Source organism: Myxocyprinus asiaticus, chromosome 39, assembly GCF_019703515.2.
Source record: "Myxocyprinus asiaticus isolate MX2 ecotype Aquarium Trade chromosome 39, UBuf_Myxa_2, whole genome shotgun sequence".
NCBI classification, from domain to species: Eukaryota; Metazoa; Chordata; class Actinopteri; order Cypriniformes; family Catostomidae; genus Myxocyprinus; species Myxocyprinus asiaticus.
The window spans coordinates 24,387,576-24,407,166 of NC_059382.1; the positions used below are offsets into that span (position 1 = coordinate 24,387,576).

General features: G+C 46.1%; 1 protein-coding gene across 2 annotated transcripts in view; it reads right to left on the minus strand.

Moving 5' to 3' along the window:
• Window positions 1-19,591, minus strand: part of caln1 (calneuron 1) — an 88,891-nt gene that overhangs the window by 48,602 nt on the left and 20,698 nt on the right. For both annotated transcript variants that reach the window (XM_051678807.1, XM_051678806.1), the window contains exons 3-4: window positions 9,243-9,386; window positions 5,103-5,215 (exon numbers count right to left, since the gene is read on the minus strand). In XM_051678807.1, coding sequence (XP_051534767.1) covers window positions 5,103-5,215; window positions 9,243-9,386 — 257 coding nt within the window. The remainder of the gene's footprint in view (window positions 1-5,102; window positions 5,216-9,242; window positions 9,387-19,591) is intronic.

Genomic DNA, 19,591 nt, shown 5'->3' on the forward strand with positions numbered 1-19,591 from the left:
ATACACAAAGATTAATGAGTTAATGAAACACAGGTGAGGACAATCAAGGACAGCTGGCAGTGATGAGGGCAGAGAATTATGGGAAATGTAGTCCGGGAGGAAAAGATTACAGGGGAGAAACACAAGGCAAACAACAGTGAATCATGACACATGCCATCCCAGATGTATATGACTTTCTTTCTTCTGCAGAACACAAATTAAGATTTTTAGAAGTATGTCTCAGCTCTGTAGGTCCATACAATGCAAGTGAGAGACCGAGAGACCAGGGAGACCAGAGCAGATCAGACGGACGGCCAGGAGACCAAGGAGGCCAGAGCAGATCAGGTGGATGGCCAAGAGACTCAGAAGACCAGAGCAGATCAGGTGAATGGCCAGAAGACCCAGGAGACCAGAGTATATCAGGTGGATGGCCAGGAGACCCAGAAGACCAGAGCAGATCAGGCGGATGGCCAGGAGACTCAGAAGACCAGAGCAGATCAGGCGGACAGCCAGGAGACCAAGGAGACCAGAGCAGATCAGGTGAACGATCAGGAGACCCAGAAGACCAGAGCAGATCAGGTGGATGGCCAGGAGACTCAGAAGACCAGAGCAGATCAGGTGGATGGCCAGAAGACCCAGGAGACCAGAGTATATCAGGCGGATGGCCAGGAAACCACCTCAGGGTAGGGACTGGATCAGGAGGCCTGGTTGGCGGCCACAGAGCTGAAACAGGGTCAGGAGGCCTTGGTGGCAACCACAGGGTAGAGACTGGAGCCGTGGAAGACTCTGAGGGTGGAGCCGTGGTAGGCAGAGCCGTAGGAGGCTCGAGGGGCGAAGCTGTGGGAGGCTCGAGGGGTGAAGCCGTGGAAGGCGGAGCCGTAGGAGGCTTGAGGGACAAAGCCATGGAAGGCAGAGCTGTAGGAGGCTTGAGGGACGGAGCCATGGAAGGCAGAGCCGTGGGAGGCTTGAGGGATGAATCTGTGGCAGGCGGAGCCGTGGTAGGCTCAAGGGGCGCAGCTGTGGGTGGCGGAGCCATAGCAGGTTCAAAGGGTAAAGCCGTGGAAGACGGAGCTGTGGGAGGCTCGAGGGGCGGAGCCGTGAAAGGTGGAGCTATGGGAGGCTCGAGGGGCAAAGCCTTAGAAGGTGGAGCCATGGCAGGCTCGAGGCTAAGAGTCCAGGTTGACTGGGAAATGACCTCAGTGGTCGTGAACTTGAACAGAGTCTTGAGAGTGACCTCTGTGGTCGTGGGCATGGACTGAGACTCGGGAACGATCTCTGTCGTCATGGGCGTAGACAGAGACTCAGGTACGACCTCTGTGGTCATGAACATGGACAGAGACTGGGAGACGACCTCCGTGGTTGTGTACATGGGCAGAGACTCGGAAATGACCTCTGTGGTCGTGTACATGGGCAGAGACTTGGAAACTACCTCCATGGTCGTGTACATGGGTAGAGACTCGGAGATGACCTCCATGGTTGTGAACATGGGCTGAGACTTGGAAACGACCTCTGTGGTCCTGTACATTGGCAGAGACTTGGAAACGACCTCCGTGGTCGTGTTCATGGGCAGAGACTTGGAAACGACCTCCGTGGTCGTGTACATGGGCAGAGACTCGGAGACGACCTCTGTGGTCGTGTACATGGGCTGAGACTTGGAAACGACCTCTGTGGTCGTGTACATGGCAGAGACTTGGTGGCTGTGGCTGGCAAGGGCACTGACAATTTGTGTGTAAGGGTCTTTGTGGCCCTACGCACCGATATCAGTGGCGGATAATTCAACTTGGAGACAAGGGCTGTGAAGGGCTTCGAGACCAGGGCCGCGGAATGCTTGGAGCAATGAGTCGCGGAAGTCTGGACTGTGACATGGCATGGAGTCGACTCAGATTTGACTGTGACATGGTGTGGAACAGACTCAGACGTGGCTGTGACATGGCGTGGAGCAGACTCAGATGTGGCTGTGACATGGCGTGGAGCAGACTCAGATGTGGCTGTGACATGGCGTGGAGCAGACTCAGACGTGGCTGTGACATGGCGTGTAGCAGACTCAGACGTGGCTGTGACATGGCGTGGAGCAGACTCAGACGTGGCTGTGACATGGCGTGGAGCAGACTCAGATGTGGCTGTGACATGGCGTGGAGAGGACTCAGGTGTGGATGGCTTGGAAGCCGGGATCAGGACAGAGAAAAGAGGATCCTCAGAAGCAAGATTTTCTTGGGTTAACCTCACGTACTCCCTCCAAGTGTGGTCTCCCGTCTCCGGCAAATCCCTCCACCGGTGTGCTAATAGTCCAATCTGGTAGATCGACTTAAGATGGGAGTCCACAAATCCCGAGAAGCTGGCAATGGTGTTGAAATGAAGGGAGTGTTCTCTTATGGGCAAATCCTCCCGGCTCAACTGGACGAACATCACCGCTAGATCCATTTGTGTGGTCAGTTGTTCTGTCACGTATTGGAAGGAAGTCACGAGAGCTGGATCTAGGTGCTGCTAAACAGTGTTTAATAAAATAAACAAAGTACAGATTAACGGGGTAAACACAGGAACAAAGAAAACATCCACGATGGGAAAACACAGGAACAAAGGAAACATCAACGATGGGCACTGGTAATACACAGGAGGTCAAAACACATAACAACTGACAAGGACTGAACAGATATCAGGGCATAATATACACAAAGATTAATGAGTTAATGAAACACAGGTGAGGACAATCAAGGACAGCTGGCAGTGATGAGGGCAGGGAATTATGGGAAATGTAGTCCAGGAGGAACAGATGACAGGGGAGAAACACAAGGCAAACAACAGTGAATCATGACACATGCCATCCCAGATGTATATGACTTTCTTTCTTCTGCAGAACACAAATTAAGATTTTTAGAAGTATGTCTCAGCTCTGTAGGTCCATACAATGCAAGTGAATAGTGACCAGAGCTTTGAAGGTCCAAAAACGAATAAAAGTAATCCATAAGACTTCAGTGGTAAAATTCATGTCTTCAGAAGCAATATGATAGGTGTGGGTGAGAAACAGATCAATATTTAAGTCCTTTTTGACAATTAATCTCTACCTTTGACCAGCCCCAACCGTTAGGTGGCTAAAAGTGAAAGTGAAAGTCACTTCATCACCTGAATGTGGAAGTGAAAGTGTAGATTTATTGACCTGTTTCTCACCCACACCTATCATATCACTTCAGAAGATATAGATTTAACCACTGGAGTCTTAGGGATTACTTTTATACAGCCTTTTGGACCTTCAAAGTTCTGGCCACCATTCACTTGCATTGTGTGGACCAAAAGAGCAGAAATATTCTTTTAAAAGTCTTAGTTTGTGTTTTTCAGAAGAAAGAAAGTGATACATATCTGGGAAGGCATGAGGGTGAGTAAATGATGAGAACATTTACATTTTTGGGTGAACTTTCCCTTTAAAATCTCATCTGTATGGGAGAACAGTTTACTCGCTTTCAGCACCACACAGTGGACATTTTACCTCAGAACTGCAGCAATGCATGCAAGGAAACACGTAATCTCATTTTGCAAAAATGTTGCCACAGTAACTGTCATGTAATTTTCATGTTCAGTATTTTGGTGCAAATTCATCTGTCACTTGAGTAAAGCTTGCCAAATTAGGCAGATGGTAACATGGAAAGGTTGCATGACATGTTTGAAAACCTTGAACAAAACTACGCAAAGTAAAAGAAAAATACATCCCAGACTACACTGAACACAGGTTCACTTGCAATGTGGATAAACATAGTCGTGGAACACAAAAGGAGATTAACATTCATTTTATGGATAAAGATAAATTATCATTTTAATAAATTTCAATGCTTGATTTTAAGGATATTCTTATTTACTTTTGTATGATAAACAATTTTGGCAGTGTTGGCAAATCTTGATCCTGAGGCAAAACCACTTGTCAGCTACTACACTAGGGGCAACTCTGTCACAACAAGCAAAGACACTTACAACACAGTTTGTCCTGTCCTGTGTTAAAATACAGCACAAATGGTTGAAGGCACCCAAGCAGCTTTCTTAACCTGCATTGGCTGCAATTGGATCCATAACAGGGAAACGTCCTTCATAATGTAAACAGTGATTCATCCCACTTCACAGAAAGATGATGGATGGGGCCGTTTCAATGATTCTGTACCCGCACGGTGAATGAGCTACTCTTGGGAGTTGATTCAATTACACAGATAAGACTGCAAGATCAAACACTTCATGTATAAAAATGACAAAAGGACACATCTCCTTTAAAGCTGAAGTGTGACTTTTTTCGATGTTAAAATAAACCATCCCAGGTTAATCTGCAGAGACAACTATAAGTTAGCCATTAGTAGGCTGATTTCCCAAAAAAGTTGTTTTTTAACATTGTGGGGGAATTTACTAAAGTGTTGCATCAGTGTGCTGTATTTCAGCTAAAAACCTGCGTCTAATTCACTAACCACCCGTAATCCAGCTTGAGTGAAAAATTCTGTTTGGTGATATTAGTGGTGCAGAAATGACACACTTCAGCTTTAAATCAACTGCAGAATAAATCAATGCACTGAGCCTATTTTTTACAGTGCTATAGCTGCCAGTCAAGGTAACAATTCATTAAAATCAAGACATGTCTATTATGTCTATTATAAAATTCACTCAGAGACCTCTTTTCAAGTCCACCAAAATGGACAGCCACGGTAACAACCACCTGTCTTAGCCAAGTGGGGCTGGCATGGACTCCGTTTCATCTTCTCTGATATCACATCATACAGCAGTTCATCAAAATGCAAGGCGTAAGATCCATAGGGATCTCCTCTCCGCTCAGCTTGAAAATGAGCATGCCAAACATTGATATCACCCAAATCATATCAGCCAACTTATATTCTTATTAATTTTAATGAATATATAAATGTTACTGTGCAAAATACACAAAACATTATCCACACAATGCACACCTAAACCATCATTCAGACAGAAGCAGATATATCCCAGACACAAACCTGCAGTATGCAAATAAAAACTTTTGTGTCTGTAATATTGTAATTTTAAGGATTTAGACATTGCACAACTCAGTTCTTTGAAATTTAGTTCTGCAAATGTTCCTGCAAGGATTAAAAGTACGTAAATTTTTCTCCATGGCTCTTTACCTGCCAGAATATGGTGTCTATTGTGTTTCCGAGGAAACCTTCCCGTGTTTCAGAGGAGAGGAGCTTAGGTCCGAGTATCGTCATGAACTCATCAAAGTCCACCTGTCCATCACCTGAAAAAAAATAAAAATAAAGTCAGAATCTGGTTTACAAGAGCTCAATTTAAAATTGAGGGCATCTTTTGCTGAAAAGAATTTGCTGGGAAAAGGTGCCCCAGATAAGGATAATGCAATATAAAACAAAAAAGAATTCTAAAAATAGTAATATATTTATAAGAAAAATAATAATTCTAATAATTCAAAGATATTACATTATTGTGGCATATGAGTGAATACACAATAAAAAAGTGGCTTAAGAAGTCAATAATGTGTTTGCTTTCTTTCCATATAATGGAACATAAGCCTATCAGTGGCCAACAATCCAGAGTAATCCATTTTGCAACTGAGTTTGTCAATCTGTTCGAAGGAATAGTTCACCCAAAATTGAAAATTCTCTCATCATGTACTCACCCTTATGCCACCACAGATGTGTATGACTTTCTTTGTTCTGCTGAACACAAATGAAGATTTTTAGGAGAATATTTCAGCTCTGTAGGTCCTCACAATGCAAGTGAATGGTGGCCAGAACTTTGAAGCAGGGACTAAAAACTAAATGTTTTTCATTTCGGTTCGTTCTGAGCAAAATATATATATATATATATATATATATATATATATATATATATATATATATATATATATATATATATATATATATTTTTTTTTTTTTTTTTTTTTTTTTTTTTTTTGGTTCAGAAGTTCCACAGCCTACTTTCCAAAAGGTTACCGGTTAGAACAAAAGAAAATAATGGTTAATAACATTCTTTTTATAGTGATTGTACTCTGCACTAAGGGGTGGGTGAAATACTAATAGCAATGTTGCCAAATCTCACAAGAGAAACAAGCAACCTGGTCCGGAAAAACAAGCCCAAAATAAGCCATTTGCCTCACCAAAATAAGCGAAAATAAGCACACAAAAAACAACAGTAACAGACGTCAGACAGAGACTTTTGGAGCATCTTCACGGGTGCAACTACAATACTGTATATGCAATATGAGCAAAATATTGGGGCCTTGTTCCTTATTACGGAATTTATGTATACAGTCAGGGGGCATATTTAAGTGTGTTAATTTTTAACACCTTTTTATATATAATTAATCTGCGTGTAAAATCGACAGCCTTAGTTTCGACATGATTTAAATCATGAAATTAAACACTCCCCTTTAACACACTACAGTTAAAGTCTTTCAATGAGTTTTTTAAATGTATTTTTATCCCCTTTTCTCCCAGTTTGGAATGCTCAATTCCCACTACTTAGTAGGTCCTTGTAGTGGCGCGGTTACTCACCTCAATCCAGGTGGCGGAGGACAAGTCTCAGTTGCCTCCGCTTCTGAGACAGTCAATCCGTGCATCTTATTACATGGCTTGTTGTGCATGACACCGCGGAGTCTGACAGCATGTGGCGGCTCATGCTACTCTCCACGATCCATGCACAACTTACCATGCGTCCCATTGAGAGCGAGAACCCCTAATCGCAACCACAAGGAGGTTACCTCATGTGACTTTACCCTCCCTAGCAACCAGGCCAATTTGGTTGCTTAGGAGACCTGGCTGGAGTCAATCAGCACACCCTGGATTCGAACTTGTGACTCCAGGGGTGGTAGTCAGCGTCAATACTCGCTGAGCTACTCAGGCCCCCCTTTTAATGAGTGCTTGAATGAGTGGGACCTTTGCATGCAAAACTACTTATTTGTCTTCTTCAGACAAGTGCTGCTCCTGAAGATGTGACTAAATCCAGCTGATCTCTGAACATTTATGTGAGTCCTCAGGTACAGGTACATCTGATTACATCAGATGAACAAATTCATCTGCTGTCTGGCAGCTCGGCTCATTTCAGGTGACAATGGTCAAGTAACACTGCCCTTAAATATAGAGACATGTGGACAGTGAAGAATTTTAATTAGAGCCATCAGGATTTACATTAATCATTTCTCGAATGTTAGATGAACAAGTCCATCACACTTTCTACTGTAGCAATCATAAGTAGCACTTTTAGGGCTGTCAGTAGATTAGTTTTATAAGAGGTCCTTTCTCCAGCACTTGATCATCGGCATGGACTTGCTGTTGAGTGTTTGTTTTTAGTGTGTATATGACTGTAATGTCCCCATTAAACACATTGCAAAGGCCCCACCTTCTAACAGTGTTTATAACACACACGGAGCTGAATAAAATGTCAGAATCTCATGTCAAATTGGTACATGACTTAATTGAGATTAAGAAAAATGAACGCGTTATACATTTTAAATTAATTGCATGTGTTAATGCGTTATATATAATTATAATTATTATTATAATAATAATAATAATTCTTAATAAAAATAATGGAAAGTAAAATCATTGGCTTTGATATTTGGCAAGAATTTAACAATGACAACTCAATATTGTAATACAATCCAAAACCGAATTTTATGTCCTACTTTCACTTCTTTTGGCAATCCAATCACAGTCTCCTATTTAAACTTACTGGGGCCATTCTCAGTGCCATTTGTGTGCTATGTAAGTCCTTAGTATGACATATCATGGATAACATTAACAGGATAAAGAACTTGGCCACATTATTTGACATATTTGACTCTGTTTAGTGTGCAATGTAAAATATTTTAATGGGTTACAAAGACTCAACCTACCTAAATTTATTGAAATTATTCTAAAAAGTTTCATGATTTTCTGAGAAAATGCAGAATTTATCTTTGTCCTTGCACTTTCTGTTCAACCCTGTTATGCTGTGATATTTCCACTCTTAAAGAAATAATGGTTTTATCTTTTAAACATCATATCATAGGGATTGACATCATAAAAAATGACCAAACAGTTCAAACAGGCAAGTTTCTCTTACAGTCTTTATCAGTGAATGTTTACACTTCAAGAATTTGCACTCAAAAAAGAATTTAAAGATTTATGCATTTCAATTTCATAACAAAATTCCATAAAGTTGAATTAAGTAATCTTTAATAAAATAATAATAATAATAATAATAATAATAATAATAATAATAATAATAATAATATATTATTATATATATAATTTAATTTAGTTAAACATTACACAACTCAATTGGATGGAATAAATGCTTAAATATTAAAAATAGCAAAAATATGTTTTTTTTTTTTTTGTGTACACTCAATAGTTGAACTCTATTATAGAGGAACAATCTTTTTCTTGTAATATTATAACACAAATGGCATTGTTTCCTGAGAATTACCAATTTTTTATTGTTAGTATTTTTTTTTCTCTCAAAAAGTATAAGTATGGTATCTGTCACTGATGTTTAGCTATGGTCCAGACTTGAGTCTTTGTTGTACTGCTATATCATACTGTACATGCATGGCTTTTGGTTCAAAATAGAAAAGTGCAACTGAAACTAATAAAATCCTCAGACATCTATGTAAAGTCCCTGACTCACAAAAAGGGGGGGAAATCCTATTAAAATGTGATTTATGTGTATATGTGAAATATAGCTGTCATAAAAAAAATTAAAAAGAATTATGTGAGATTCCTATTCTACATTTAACAGCCTGAAGTCAAAGGTAATTTCCAGATGGTGTTTTATTGCCATATGTCAATATAGGATGAAAACATGGTTGTTGTTGCTGTTTTTTTTTTTTTTTTTTTTTTTTTTTTTTTGTACAAAAAACATCTTCACTACAAATTAACCACAAAATACTTCAGGCCTAACAGCATTTTGAAACAAAGATTTTGGATTTGGACAGTCTTTCATGTCCAGAATGCACACTAGCATTCTTTTTATGAATAACACATTAAGTACAATCACAAAATGCTCATATCCAAATCAACTCTACAACATTATCAGACCCTCTTACATAAAAACCACACTTTGGATTCAATTCCCATGCTAAACCAAAGAAAAGCAGTTTAAAGTAAATAAACCTGTCAATGGTAACACACCAAAACCTCTCAAAACATCTCCTTTCAAAGCCTATGTGATGCAAAGTAAAGGAATTGTATCAGATGGCAATAGTATGGTACTTTGAAATACACAGTGGCCACCAAATGTATTTATGAACTTGTTGGACAACTCACCATCCATGTCCAATCTCTGCATGATTATTGCCAGCTCTACTTCACTGGGCATGTGCCCTAGTGAGCGCATGGCCATGCCAAGCTCTTGCTTGGAGATGAAGCCATTGCCATCCCGATCCAGGACCCTGAATGCCTCCCGGATCTCTGCAAAGACAAAGAAGGGGGTAACACCTCAGATCTCGTACTTACTGTAACCTCCTTGTATTGAACCTGGAATACTCCTTTAACATGATCACAAATCAAATTATAAACCAGACATGAAATTTCACTTTCTTTACTCAAATCGTTTTCTGTCCTGTAAATCTAGGGCTAGTCAACTGGCAGCACGCCAATCACTTTTATCTGGCCCTCCAACTGATTTTTATAAAACCGCCTTGCAGTCTGAAAAATTCCAGTGCTCTCTGCGCAAAACTCAGCGGTGCATGCAACAGCATCAAGCGATACGTGGTCCAGTTCCGGACAGAAGTGCTTGTGTTTATGATTCCCTGGGCATAGTTCAGTTAAAGGGATATTTCACCCAAAAATAAAAATTCTCTCATCATTTACTCACCCTCATGATATCGCAGGTATGTATAACTTTCTTCCTTCACCAGAACACATTTGAAGAAAAGTAGAAAAATATCTCAGCTCAGTAGGTCCTTAAAACGCAAGTGGATGGTAATCCGACTTTTAAAGCTCCAAAAATCACAGACAGTCAGTATGAACATCATCCATACGACTCCAGCGGTTAAATTAATGTCTTCTAAATAGATACGATCACTTTTGGTGTGAGAAAATATCAATATTTAAGTACATTTTAACTTTAAACCATCACTTCCGGTAACCTTCACGAGAGGGTGGAGTCCAAGTGGTCTCTCATGTGACATATTCACATTTACATGTTGTAGATGTAATCTCACATTGTTTTCTCGGTTGAGAAATCCAGTGTAAGCACACAAATGCACCATTGTGAGTAAAGACACAGATACAAATACAGATCTAAACCAAAACCAACAAAGCTTCTGTACAGCGTTCCTCCAAGTCAGTTGTAAACAGAGCTGCTCTTCAGGATGTGTCGCACATGCGTCAGTTCTCGCATGTCTTACATGTCTTAATGCGATACATCACACGCACATACTGCTGTTGACCGGAAGCAATGCTTTATAGTTAAAAAGTACTTAATTATCAATCTTTTTCAAACCAAAAGTGATCATATCCCTTAAGAAGAAATATATTTAATCGCTGGAGTTGTATGGATGACGTTTATGCTGACTGTCTGTTCTTTTTGGAGCTTCAAATGTCTGATCACCATTCACTTTTTAAGGACCTACTGAGCTGAGATATTTTTCTTTAAATGTATTCTGATGAAGAAAGAAAGTCATACCTGGGATATCATGAGGGTGAGTAAATGATGAGAGAATTTTCATTTTTGGGTGAACTAACCCTTTAACAGTGCCCTCAAAAACATGAATCAGCACAGTTTAGGTGAGCATATTTGATCATGTCTTATTCAATCCAATGTATTTACGCAAACTGCTTAGCTGCAATGCAGAGTGCAATCAGATTTACGGACATTAAAATGTACAGTATTACCATAGCAGTTGTTAGTGGTGTCAGCTCATATGCACAATCTTAGTAAACAAAAGAGAAACTGATGATGAAAAGCGATACTTTAAAAAAATGTACAGAAAAGTTTGCTTTTATTCTCCATGTTTCGTGTGATAAATGTGCATGTCATGATCTGTTCAGGGTCTGTTGTGCTCGTAAAAAAGTGATAATGTGAAGCGCCACTGAAACGGCATACATGCATACAGTATATCACTACTATGGATCTATAAAGAAATGTGTGTCAGTGTTCTAAATCCTAAACATCATCTTATCAGTTTGTTCTCCATTAAACAATGATTATCTGCACAAATATCTGGCTCCTGCACAAATGCAACATATGTTCAGGACAAGCAAAGGCAAATTTCCCCATACCGAATGTGTGAATAATAGAGAAAAACTATCATTTTCTCTCTTTTCAGTTTTAAATTTATTTGATGTAAAAGCACAGTTTTACAATAGATTGCTATTGTTCCCTATCTGTCACTCACTCGATGTTGTGTCGATGTAGTGACACTAGGGGTCACCCTTGGGAGCCCCAAACACCTCTGATCATTGAGAAAAGGCCAATGGGAATTGGTGAGTGGTATTTGCATGCCACACCCCCGGACATACAGGTATAAAAGGAGCTGGCTTGCAACCACTCATTCAGATTTTCTCTTTGGAACCGAGCGGTTGTGTTCAGCGAGCTGAATTACTCTGCCGATCCATTCACCTCTAATATCCAGTGAAGCTGTTGGATTTACGGTGCATTACAGCGATTTCTCCCCCTCTTGCACCAGTGTTGTGCAGAGAACGCCCCTGAGCGCTTCAGAAGCTAAAAGAGTATATTCTTTCCTCACAAAGAGTATTCCCCACAGACCTCCCATTCCCCAGCACGCTCGTGTGCCCAGTTGAGTTCTGGGATGAGACCACGGGCTCGTCTCAAGGCGCGTTCACAATCTCATTCGGAGCTCGCGAAGACGATGAGTTGTCGATAGCAGCATCGAAGAGCGGGCTTGTCCAGTCCGATGCGGAGGACTCGGCTGGGCTCCCACTCTCGTGCAGTAGCCCAGTTGCAGGCTGACGCGGAGCTGGCGGCCATGCTTGCCCGGGCAGCTGTGAGCGTCGGGCTGGAGTGGAAATCTCCACTCCCCCTGAATCCTCACGGCTCGATGATTGGTTCCTGGGCCCAGAGCGCCACTCACGGCCACGCCCCGCCCCGGTACCTTTCTTCCCGGAGGTGCATGATGAGCTCATGTGATCGTGGCGGGCACCTTTTACTGCCCGGACCCAGTTCGTGGGCTCAACCGCTCTCACTACCCTCGACGGTGGGGCGGCCAGGGGATACTCGGCGATTCCCCAGGTGGATCAGGCCGTTGCGGTGCACTTGTGCCCGCAGAGTGCCGCCACCTGACAGAGCTGCCCAAGGCTCCCGTCCAGGACCTGTAGGCTTACGTCATCACTGGTGGCTAAGGCCTACGGTGCTGCTGAACAGGCCGCCTTCACCTTGCATGCCATGGCTCTCCTGCAATTGCACCAAGCCATGGCACTCATCGAACTGCACGAGGGTAGTCCTGACCCGGGATTGATGCAGGAGCTGTGCTTGGCAACTGATCTCGCCCTCCAGGTGACGAAGGTCACGGCACGGTCTCTCGGGCAGGCGATGTCCACTCTGGTGGTCCAGGAGCGCCACCTTTGGCTCAACCTGGTCGAGTCAAGGGAGGCTGACAAGGTACGATTCCTTGATGCCCCCATCTCCCAGGTTGGCCTATTCAGCGACACCATAGAGGATCTCGCCCAGCAATTCTCGGCAGTCAAAAAGCAGACGGAGGCCATACAACACATCCTGCCCCATCTGCTCGTCACCAAGGGCGTCCCCCTGCAGCAGCAACACCGGTTCTGCCACAGCCCGCCCCAGTAGGCTGGCCCCGGCATGGAGCCACCCGCAGAAAGCACCCGTCTCACGGCCAGCCGCCAAGAACCCAAGGAAGGCTTCAAAGCGCCCCTGAGATGGGTGACCCAGGGAGCCAGGAACTCGCTGCACAGGAGCTGGTAAGCAGCCCACTCCATCCCCCGGTGGAGGGCTGGGTGAAAAATCTTTATTTACCTTTTCTGTTGATTTTACCCACATTTTCAACAAAAGAGTGGTTTCCTCACTTCCTGGGTCACACATTCGGTGTCCACGGCCGTCGTTATCATGACTGCCAGGCACCGTTCCTTTTTGGCAGGTATGGCGCTGCCCGCCCCCGCGCACCCTGCTGTGACAGGACGGTCGCGACAGGCCGCGAGGACTGTGGGTATATGGAGCCAGGTAAGTGCTTCGATGTCCCCAAACCACCAGTGGTGCCTCAGGCTCCGCCCCCACCCGCCGGTACACCTGACGCGATTGTCCCCTTGGTCCCCCTCGCCCGGAGCTTGGGGGCGTGGCTCGCGCTCCCCAACCCGTCACGGTGGCTGATCAGGACCGTCCGACTCGGCTACACGATTCAGTTTGCCAGGTGCCCGCCCAGGTTCAACGGCATCCGCTTCACCTCGGTGAAAGGCGAGAACACCGCTGCCTTGCGTGCAGAAATCGCATCCCTTCTACGGAAGGGTGCGATAGAGCCTGTCCCTTCGTACCCAAAAAAGGCGGTGGGTTGCGGCCAATCTTGAACCAGGCCTTGCACAGACTCCCGTTCAAGATGCTGATGCAAAAATGCATTTTAGCGAGTGTCCGACATCAAGATTGGTTCGCAGCAGTAGACATGAAGGACACGTACTTCCACGTCTCAGTTTTACCTCGACACAGGCCTTTCCTACGGTTTGCTTTCGACGGCCGGGCATACCTGTACAAGGTCCTCACCTTCGGTCTGTCCCTGTCACCTCGCGCCTTCACAAAAGTTTCAGAGGCAGCCCTTGCCCCGTTAAGGGAAGTGGGCATTCACATCCTCAACTATCTCGACGACTGGCTGATTCTAGCTCACTCGTGGGACTTGTTGTGTGCGCACAGGGACCTGGTGCTCAGGCACCTCAGCCGGTTGGGGCTTCAGGTCAACTGGGAAAAGAGAAAGCTCTCCCCAGTTCAGAGCATCTCTTTTCTCGGCATGGAGTTAGACTCAGTCTCGATGATGGCGTGCCTCACGAGCGAGCGCGTGCAGTCGGTGCTGAACTGTCTGAGAACGTTCAGACGGAAAACAGCGGTCCTAATGAAACTATTTCAGAGGCTCCTGGGGCATATGGCCTCCTCAGCAGTGGTCACGCCACTTGGGTTGATGCATATGAGACCGCTTCAGCACTGGCTTCAGACTCGAGTCCCGAGATGGGCATGGCGCCAAGGAGCACACTGCGTGCTCGTCACACCGGTCTTCCACCGTCTGTTCAGCCCTTGGACCGACCTAGCATTTCTATGGGCAGGGGTTCCCCTAGAGCAGGTCTCCAGGCGTGTCGTGGTTATGACGGCGCCTCCAAGCATGGCTGGGGCACCGTGTGCAACGGGCGCGCAGTCACTGGTCCTTGGACGGGCCTGCGACTGCGTTGGCACATCAACTGCATTGAGTTGCTGGCAGTATTGCTCGCCCTGCGGAGGCTTCGGCCATTATTCCAGGGAAAGCACGTGTTGGTCCGGACGGACAACATGACAATGGTAGCGTACATCAACAGCCAAGGTAGCATGCGCTCTCGTCAAATGTCGCAACTCACCCGCCGTTTCCTCCTCTGGTGTCAGCAGCGGCTCAAGTCGTTGCGAGCCACTCACATCCCGGGCAACCTCAACAGCGCAGCGGACGCAATGTCACAGCAGGTCACGCTCTGGGGAGAGTGGAGACTCCACCCCCAGGTGGTCCAGCTGATTTGGAGTTGATTCGGTCATGCGCAGGTAGACCTGTTCGCTTCCCGGGAATCCTCCCACTGCCCGCTCTGGTATTCTCTGACCGAGGCTCCCCTCGGCACAGATGCGCTGGCACACAGCTGGCCCCTGGGGCTGTGCAAGTATGCGTTCTCCCCAGTAAGCCTACTTGAACAGACGATGTGCAAGGTCAGGGAGGACAAGGAGCAGGTCGTGCTAGTAGCACCCTACTGGCCTACCCAGACTTGGTTCTCGGACCTCACACTCCTTGTGACAGCCTCTCCCTGGTGAATTCCCCTGAGGAAGGACCTTCTTTCTCAGGGACGGGGCACCATCTGGCACCAGTGACCAGACCTCTGGAACCTCCATGTCTGTCCCATGGACGGGATGCAGAAGACCTAAGTGGCCTATCACCTGCAGTGGTAGACACAATCACTCAGGCCAGGGCTCCCTCTATGAGACGCCTGTATGCCTTGAAGTGGCGTTTGTTCGCTAAGTGGTGCTCTTCCTGGTCCCTATTTTGGGAAGTCAACCCATCCCCGAGGTGCAGGGGACCATGTGATGCCTGTAAGAGCATTGGGGGAGGTTACGTGGTGGCCGGGTGCACTGGCTACGAGGCACACAAGGTCTGCCCGTCTCGCACCGCCAGTCCACATAACACAGTTCAGTTAGTCATGGTGTTTTGTATAGGGACCCCTAGTGTCACTACATCGACACAACGTTGAGTGAGTGACAGATACGGAACGTCCTGGTTACTTTCGTGACCTCCATTCCCTGATGGAGGGAACGAGACGTTGTGTCTATGTAGTGACACTAGGGGTCACTCTTGGGAGCCCCAAACACCTCTGCTTTTTTGAAAAAGTGTGCCGTCATGTGACGTTGTGTCCTTCCTGCCACAATACTGAACTACCCACTGAAATGGCCGGGACCTTGTCTCAGCTCCTCAGCACAAAACCTGAATGAGTGGTTGCAAGCCAGCTCCTTTTACACCTGTATGTCCGGGGAAGTGGCATGCAAATTCCACTCGCCAATTACCATTGGCCTTTTCTCAAAATCAGAGGTGTTTGGGGCTCCCAAGGGTGACCCCTAGTGTCACTACATCGACACAACGTCTCGTTCCCTCCGTCAGGGAACGGAGGCTACGAAAGTAACCAGGACGTTTTCTTTTGTGGGTTGATGTCAAAGATACAGAATTAAGCAGATCTAAATGTTCTTACTCAGTTTTCACAATTTGTAAACAATAGCCCTGTATTATTAAAATGATCATTTATTTTATTTTATTTTATGATAAAAAAATAAAATAAAAATGTAATTAAAACCTATTTGCTAGTTAAGGTCATATTTATTCTTCAGCCCGATCTTTAGAAGGAATTTATGTCCAGGCCTTAAATTAACAGGCCTTTGAAAACGTCCTGGTTACTTTCGTAACCTCCGTTCCCTGATGGAGGGAACGAGACATTGTGTCGATGTAGTGACACTAAGGGTCACTCTTGGGAGGCCCAAAAACCTCTGCTTTTTTGAAAAAAGGCCAATGAGAATTGGCGAGTGGAATTTGCATGCCACTCCCCCGGACATACGGATATAAAAGGAGCTGGTATGCAACCACTCATTCAGGTTTTGTGCTGAGGAGCCGAGACCAGGTCCCGGCCATTTCAGTGGGTAGTTCAGAGGGACACAACGTCTCGTTCCATCCATCAGGGAACAGAGGTTACGAAAGTAACCAGGACATTCCCTATCTGTCACTCACTCAACGTTGTGTCGATGTAGTGACACTAGGGGTCTCTATACAAAACGCCACAACTAGCTGAACTGTAGCCAGCGCACCAGGCCATCACGTAACCTCCCCCAATGCTCTTATGAGCGTCAAACGGTCCATCAGGAACAAGTCGACTGCCCAACTATAGGGACAGGCTAGCCCAGCCGAGGCCTCTTTTCCCTCTCTTTTCTCCCCAAAAAGAGTGGAATTGTTAACTGACTGGGAGCCATAAGTGTCTGTGTCGGGGGGTATCCCTCCCAAGGGGAAGACACCGTGGAGACCACACCCCACCCAAAGGGGGGGGGGTATTTTGAGTGGAATACATCACATGGTCTTACCGAGTCTTGTCAGAATTATGTCATGTGGAGAGGTCCCATGGTAGGTCCTACCCGAAGGGGGAGGAGTTTCTACAGAGCATGGCGACTGGGGGCAGAGGGGCCTCTGCCCAAGGAAGACGCATTTTGCCGTCAGGGAAACAATTTTTGTGGAACATATCGCATGAGGTCGCCTTCGGGGAACCAGCACATGTGGAGCACCTACCTCAGTACAGGGGCTCATTAGCGCACGTACTGGGCCGGTCAGCGAGTTTCTCTGCAAACTCAGCTGCCAGAGGGCTAAGGAGCAAAGTCATCCAGGGATCACACTCTGTGAACATGACTGGGTGTCAAGAGCGCACGTCTTCACCTCAAGGGAGGGGAAAGGCGCTATGCGCAAGTGGTACACCCGGCCAGTTGTCCCGGAAATTACCTGCTCATGCCTGCCAATACACGGGACAAGACCGGCTCAACCCGGAGATTGTAGAACCTCACAAAGGTGTTGGGTGTTGCCCAGCCCGCTGCTCTGCAGATGTCTGCCAAAGAGGCACCATTGGCCAGGGCCCAAGAGGCCACCACACTCCTGGCGAGGGGGACCAAGGGAATGATCATGTCGGACGTACCGGTGGGTGAGGCCTCGCGGCGGGGTGCCACGTCGGAGCTGGGACACAGGGGCGGGCCGGGGCAGGATATGTTGTAAGACCTCCGTCTGCTTCTTCACCACCAAGAACTGCTGGGCAAAGTCCTCGATGGCATCGCCAAACAGGCCAACCTGGGAAATGGGGGCATGAAGAAACTGTGCCTTGTCTGCCTCTCCCATCTCAACCAATTTGAGCCAGAGGTGGTGCTCCTGGACCACCAGGGTGGACATCGCCTGTCCGAGAGACCGCGCCATGACCTTCATCACCCAGAGAGCGAGGTCGGTCACCGAGCACAGTTCCTGCATCAATCCCGGATCAGAACTACCCTCGTGCAGTTCTTTTAGCGCCTTGGCTTGGTGTACTTGCAGGAGAGCCCTGGCGTGTAGGGCGGAGGCAGCTTGTCCAGCAGCACCGCAGGGCACAGTCATCAGGGACAACGTAAACCTACAGGCCCTGGACAGGAGCTTCGGGCACCCACGCCAGGTGGCAGCACTCTGTGCTGGCGGACACAAGTGCACCGCGAGCGCCTTATCCACCTGGGGGATCACCGAATACCCCCTGGCCACTCCACCATCGAGGGAAGTGAGAGCGGGGGAGCTGAAAGACCGGGACCGGGCAGTAAAAGGTGCCTCCCACAATCTTGTCAGCTCCTCGTGCACTTCCAGGAAGAAAGGAATGGGGGGCAGGGCGTGGCAGTGGGCGGTGCCCCGTGCCCAGGAACCAATCATCGAGCCGCGAGTGTTCAGAGGAGAGTGGAGGGTTCCACTCTAGCCTGATGCTCGCAGCCGCCCGGGAAAGCATGTCCATCATTTCCACATCAGCGTGAGACTGGGCGACCGTTCCCAAGGAGGAAGCCCAGCCGAAGCCTCTGCGTCAGACTGGATGAGCCCACTCTCCGATGCTGCGCTCGATAACTTATCGTCTTCCGAAGCTCCAAACAAGAAGTCGAACTCGCACTGAGATGAGCTGGTGGCCTCGTGCGAGAGCCCGATAGGGGCAAGCGAGCGTGCAAGGGAATGGGAGGTCCGTGGGGAGATACCCGGTGGAGGTGGTCCCATTGATGTCCCCAAATCACCCCCAGTGCTAACCGACGCGGCCTGAAACCCGTAGGTAGAAGGACCGGTGCGGGGAGCTGCTTGGGTGGCTTACTTTCTTATGAAAGCAAGCCGCGACCGCAACGTTGCCATGGTCATGTTCTCGCAATGAGGACATGACTCATCCACGAACTATGTCTCCGCGTGGGTAGTGCCCAGACACGTAAGACAGCGATCGTGGCCGTCAGAAGTGGAGAGATATCGACCGCAACTAGGAATATCACACAAACGGAAAGACATCTTTAAAAAGATGTTCCATGTGTGCCGCTCTTTTAGAAAGAAAATATACTCTTTTTAGAATATACTTTTAGTTGTTTCTACCGAAGCACCCAGGGGCATTCTCTGCACTCCACGGGTGCAGATGGGGAGAAGCCGCTGAAATGCGCTGTAGAATCCAGCAGATGAGGTGAATGAACTTCATGGATGAATTCAGCTTCAATGAATAGAACCGCTCGGCTCCGAAGAGAAAATCTGAATGAGTGGTTGCATACCAGCTCCTTTTATACCCTTATGTCCGGGGGAGTGGCGTGCAAATTCCACTATCGCCAATTCTCACTGGCCTTTTTTCAAAAAAGCAGAGGTGTTTGGGGCTCCCAAGAGTGACCCCTAGTGTCACTACATCGACACAAAGTCGAGTGAGTGACAGATAGGGAACCTCTGACTATTTTAATGTAAATAAATGTAAAGTATTATGTGTTTAGTTTTTTTTTATTTATTTATTTATTTTTTTATGTTAACATGTTAGTTATAGTTAAATTGTTGGCTAAGATAAATGTGGATAAAATTTGGCCACTATCAAGTTTTCATCTGGATAATCTGGCCCCCACAAGAGAGTAGTTAAAGAGCCCTGTTTTATATGATAGCAATTTGACATCTATAGCCAATTTCTAGTTGGTTAAAATATGTTATGATGTTACAACTTACCCAGTGTTATAATACTCTCCAGTCTCCCCTACTATAAAAATCTGAATTTTTACCAACCAGAAAAATGAGGGCCAGGTTGCTGAATTATAATTTTTTTTATATCTGCTCTGCCGAGGAAAGCTCTGTCTGTGAAATGCATATACATGTCTTAAACTGGCGTGATGGGGACTTGGCTCCATCAAATGCATATTTTATAAACGTTTCTTCTGTGTAGAAAAAACTTGTGGCAGC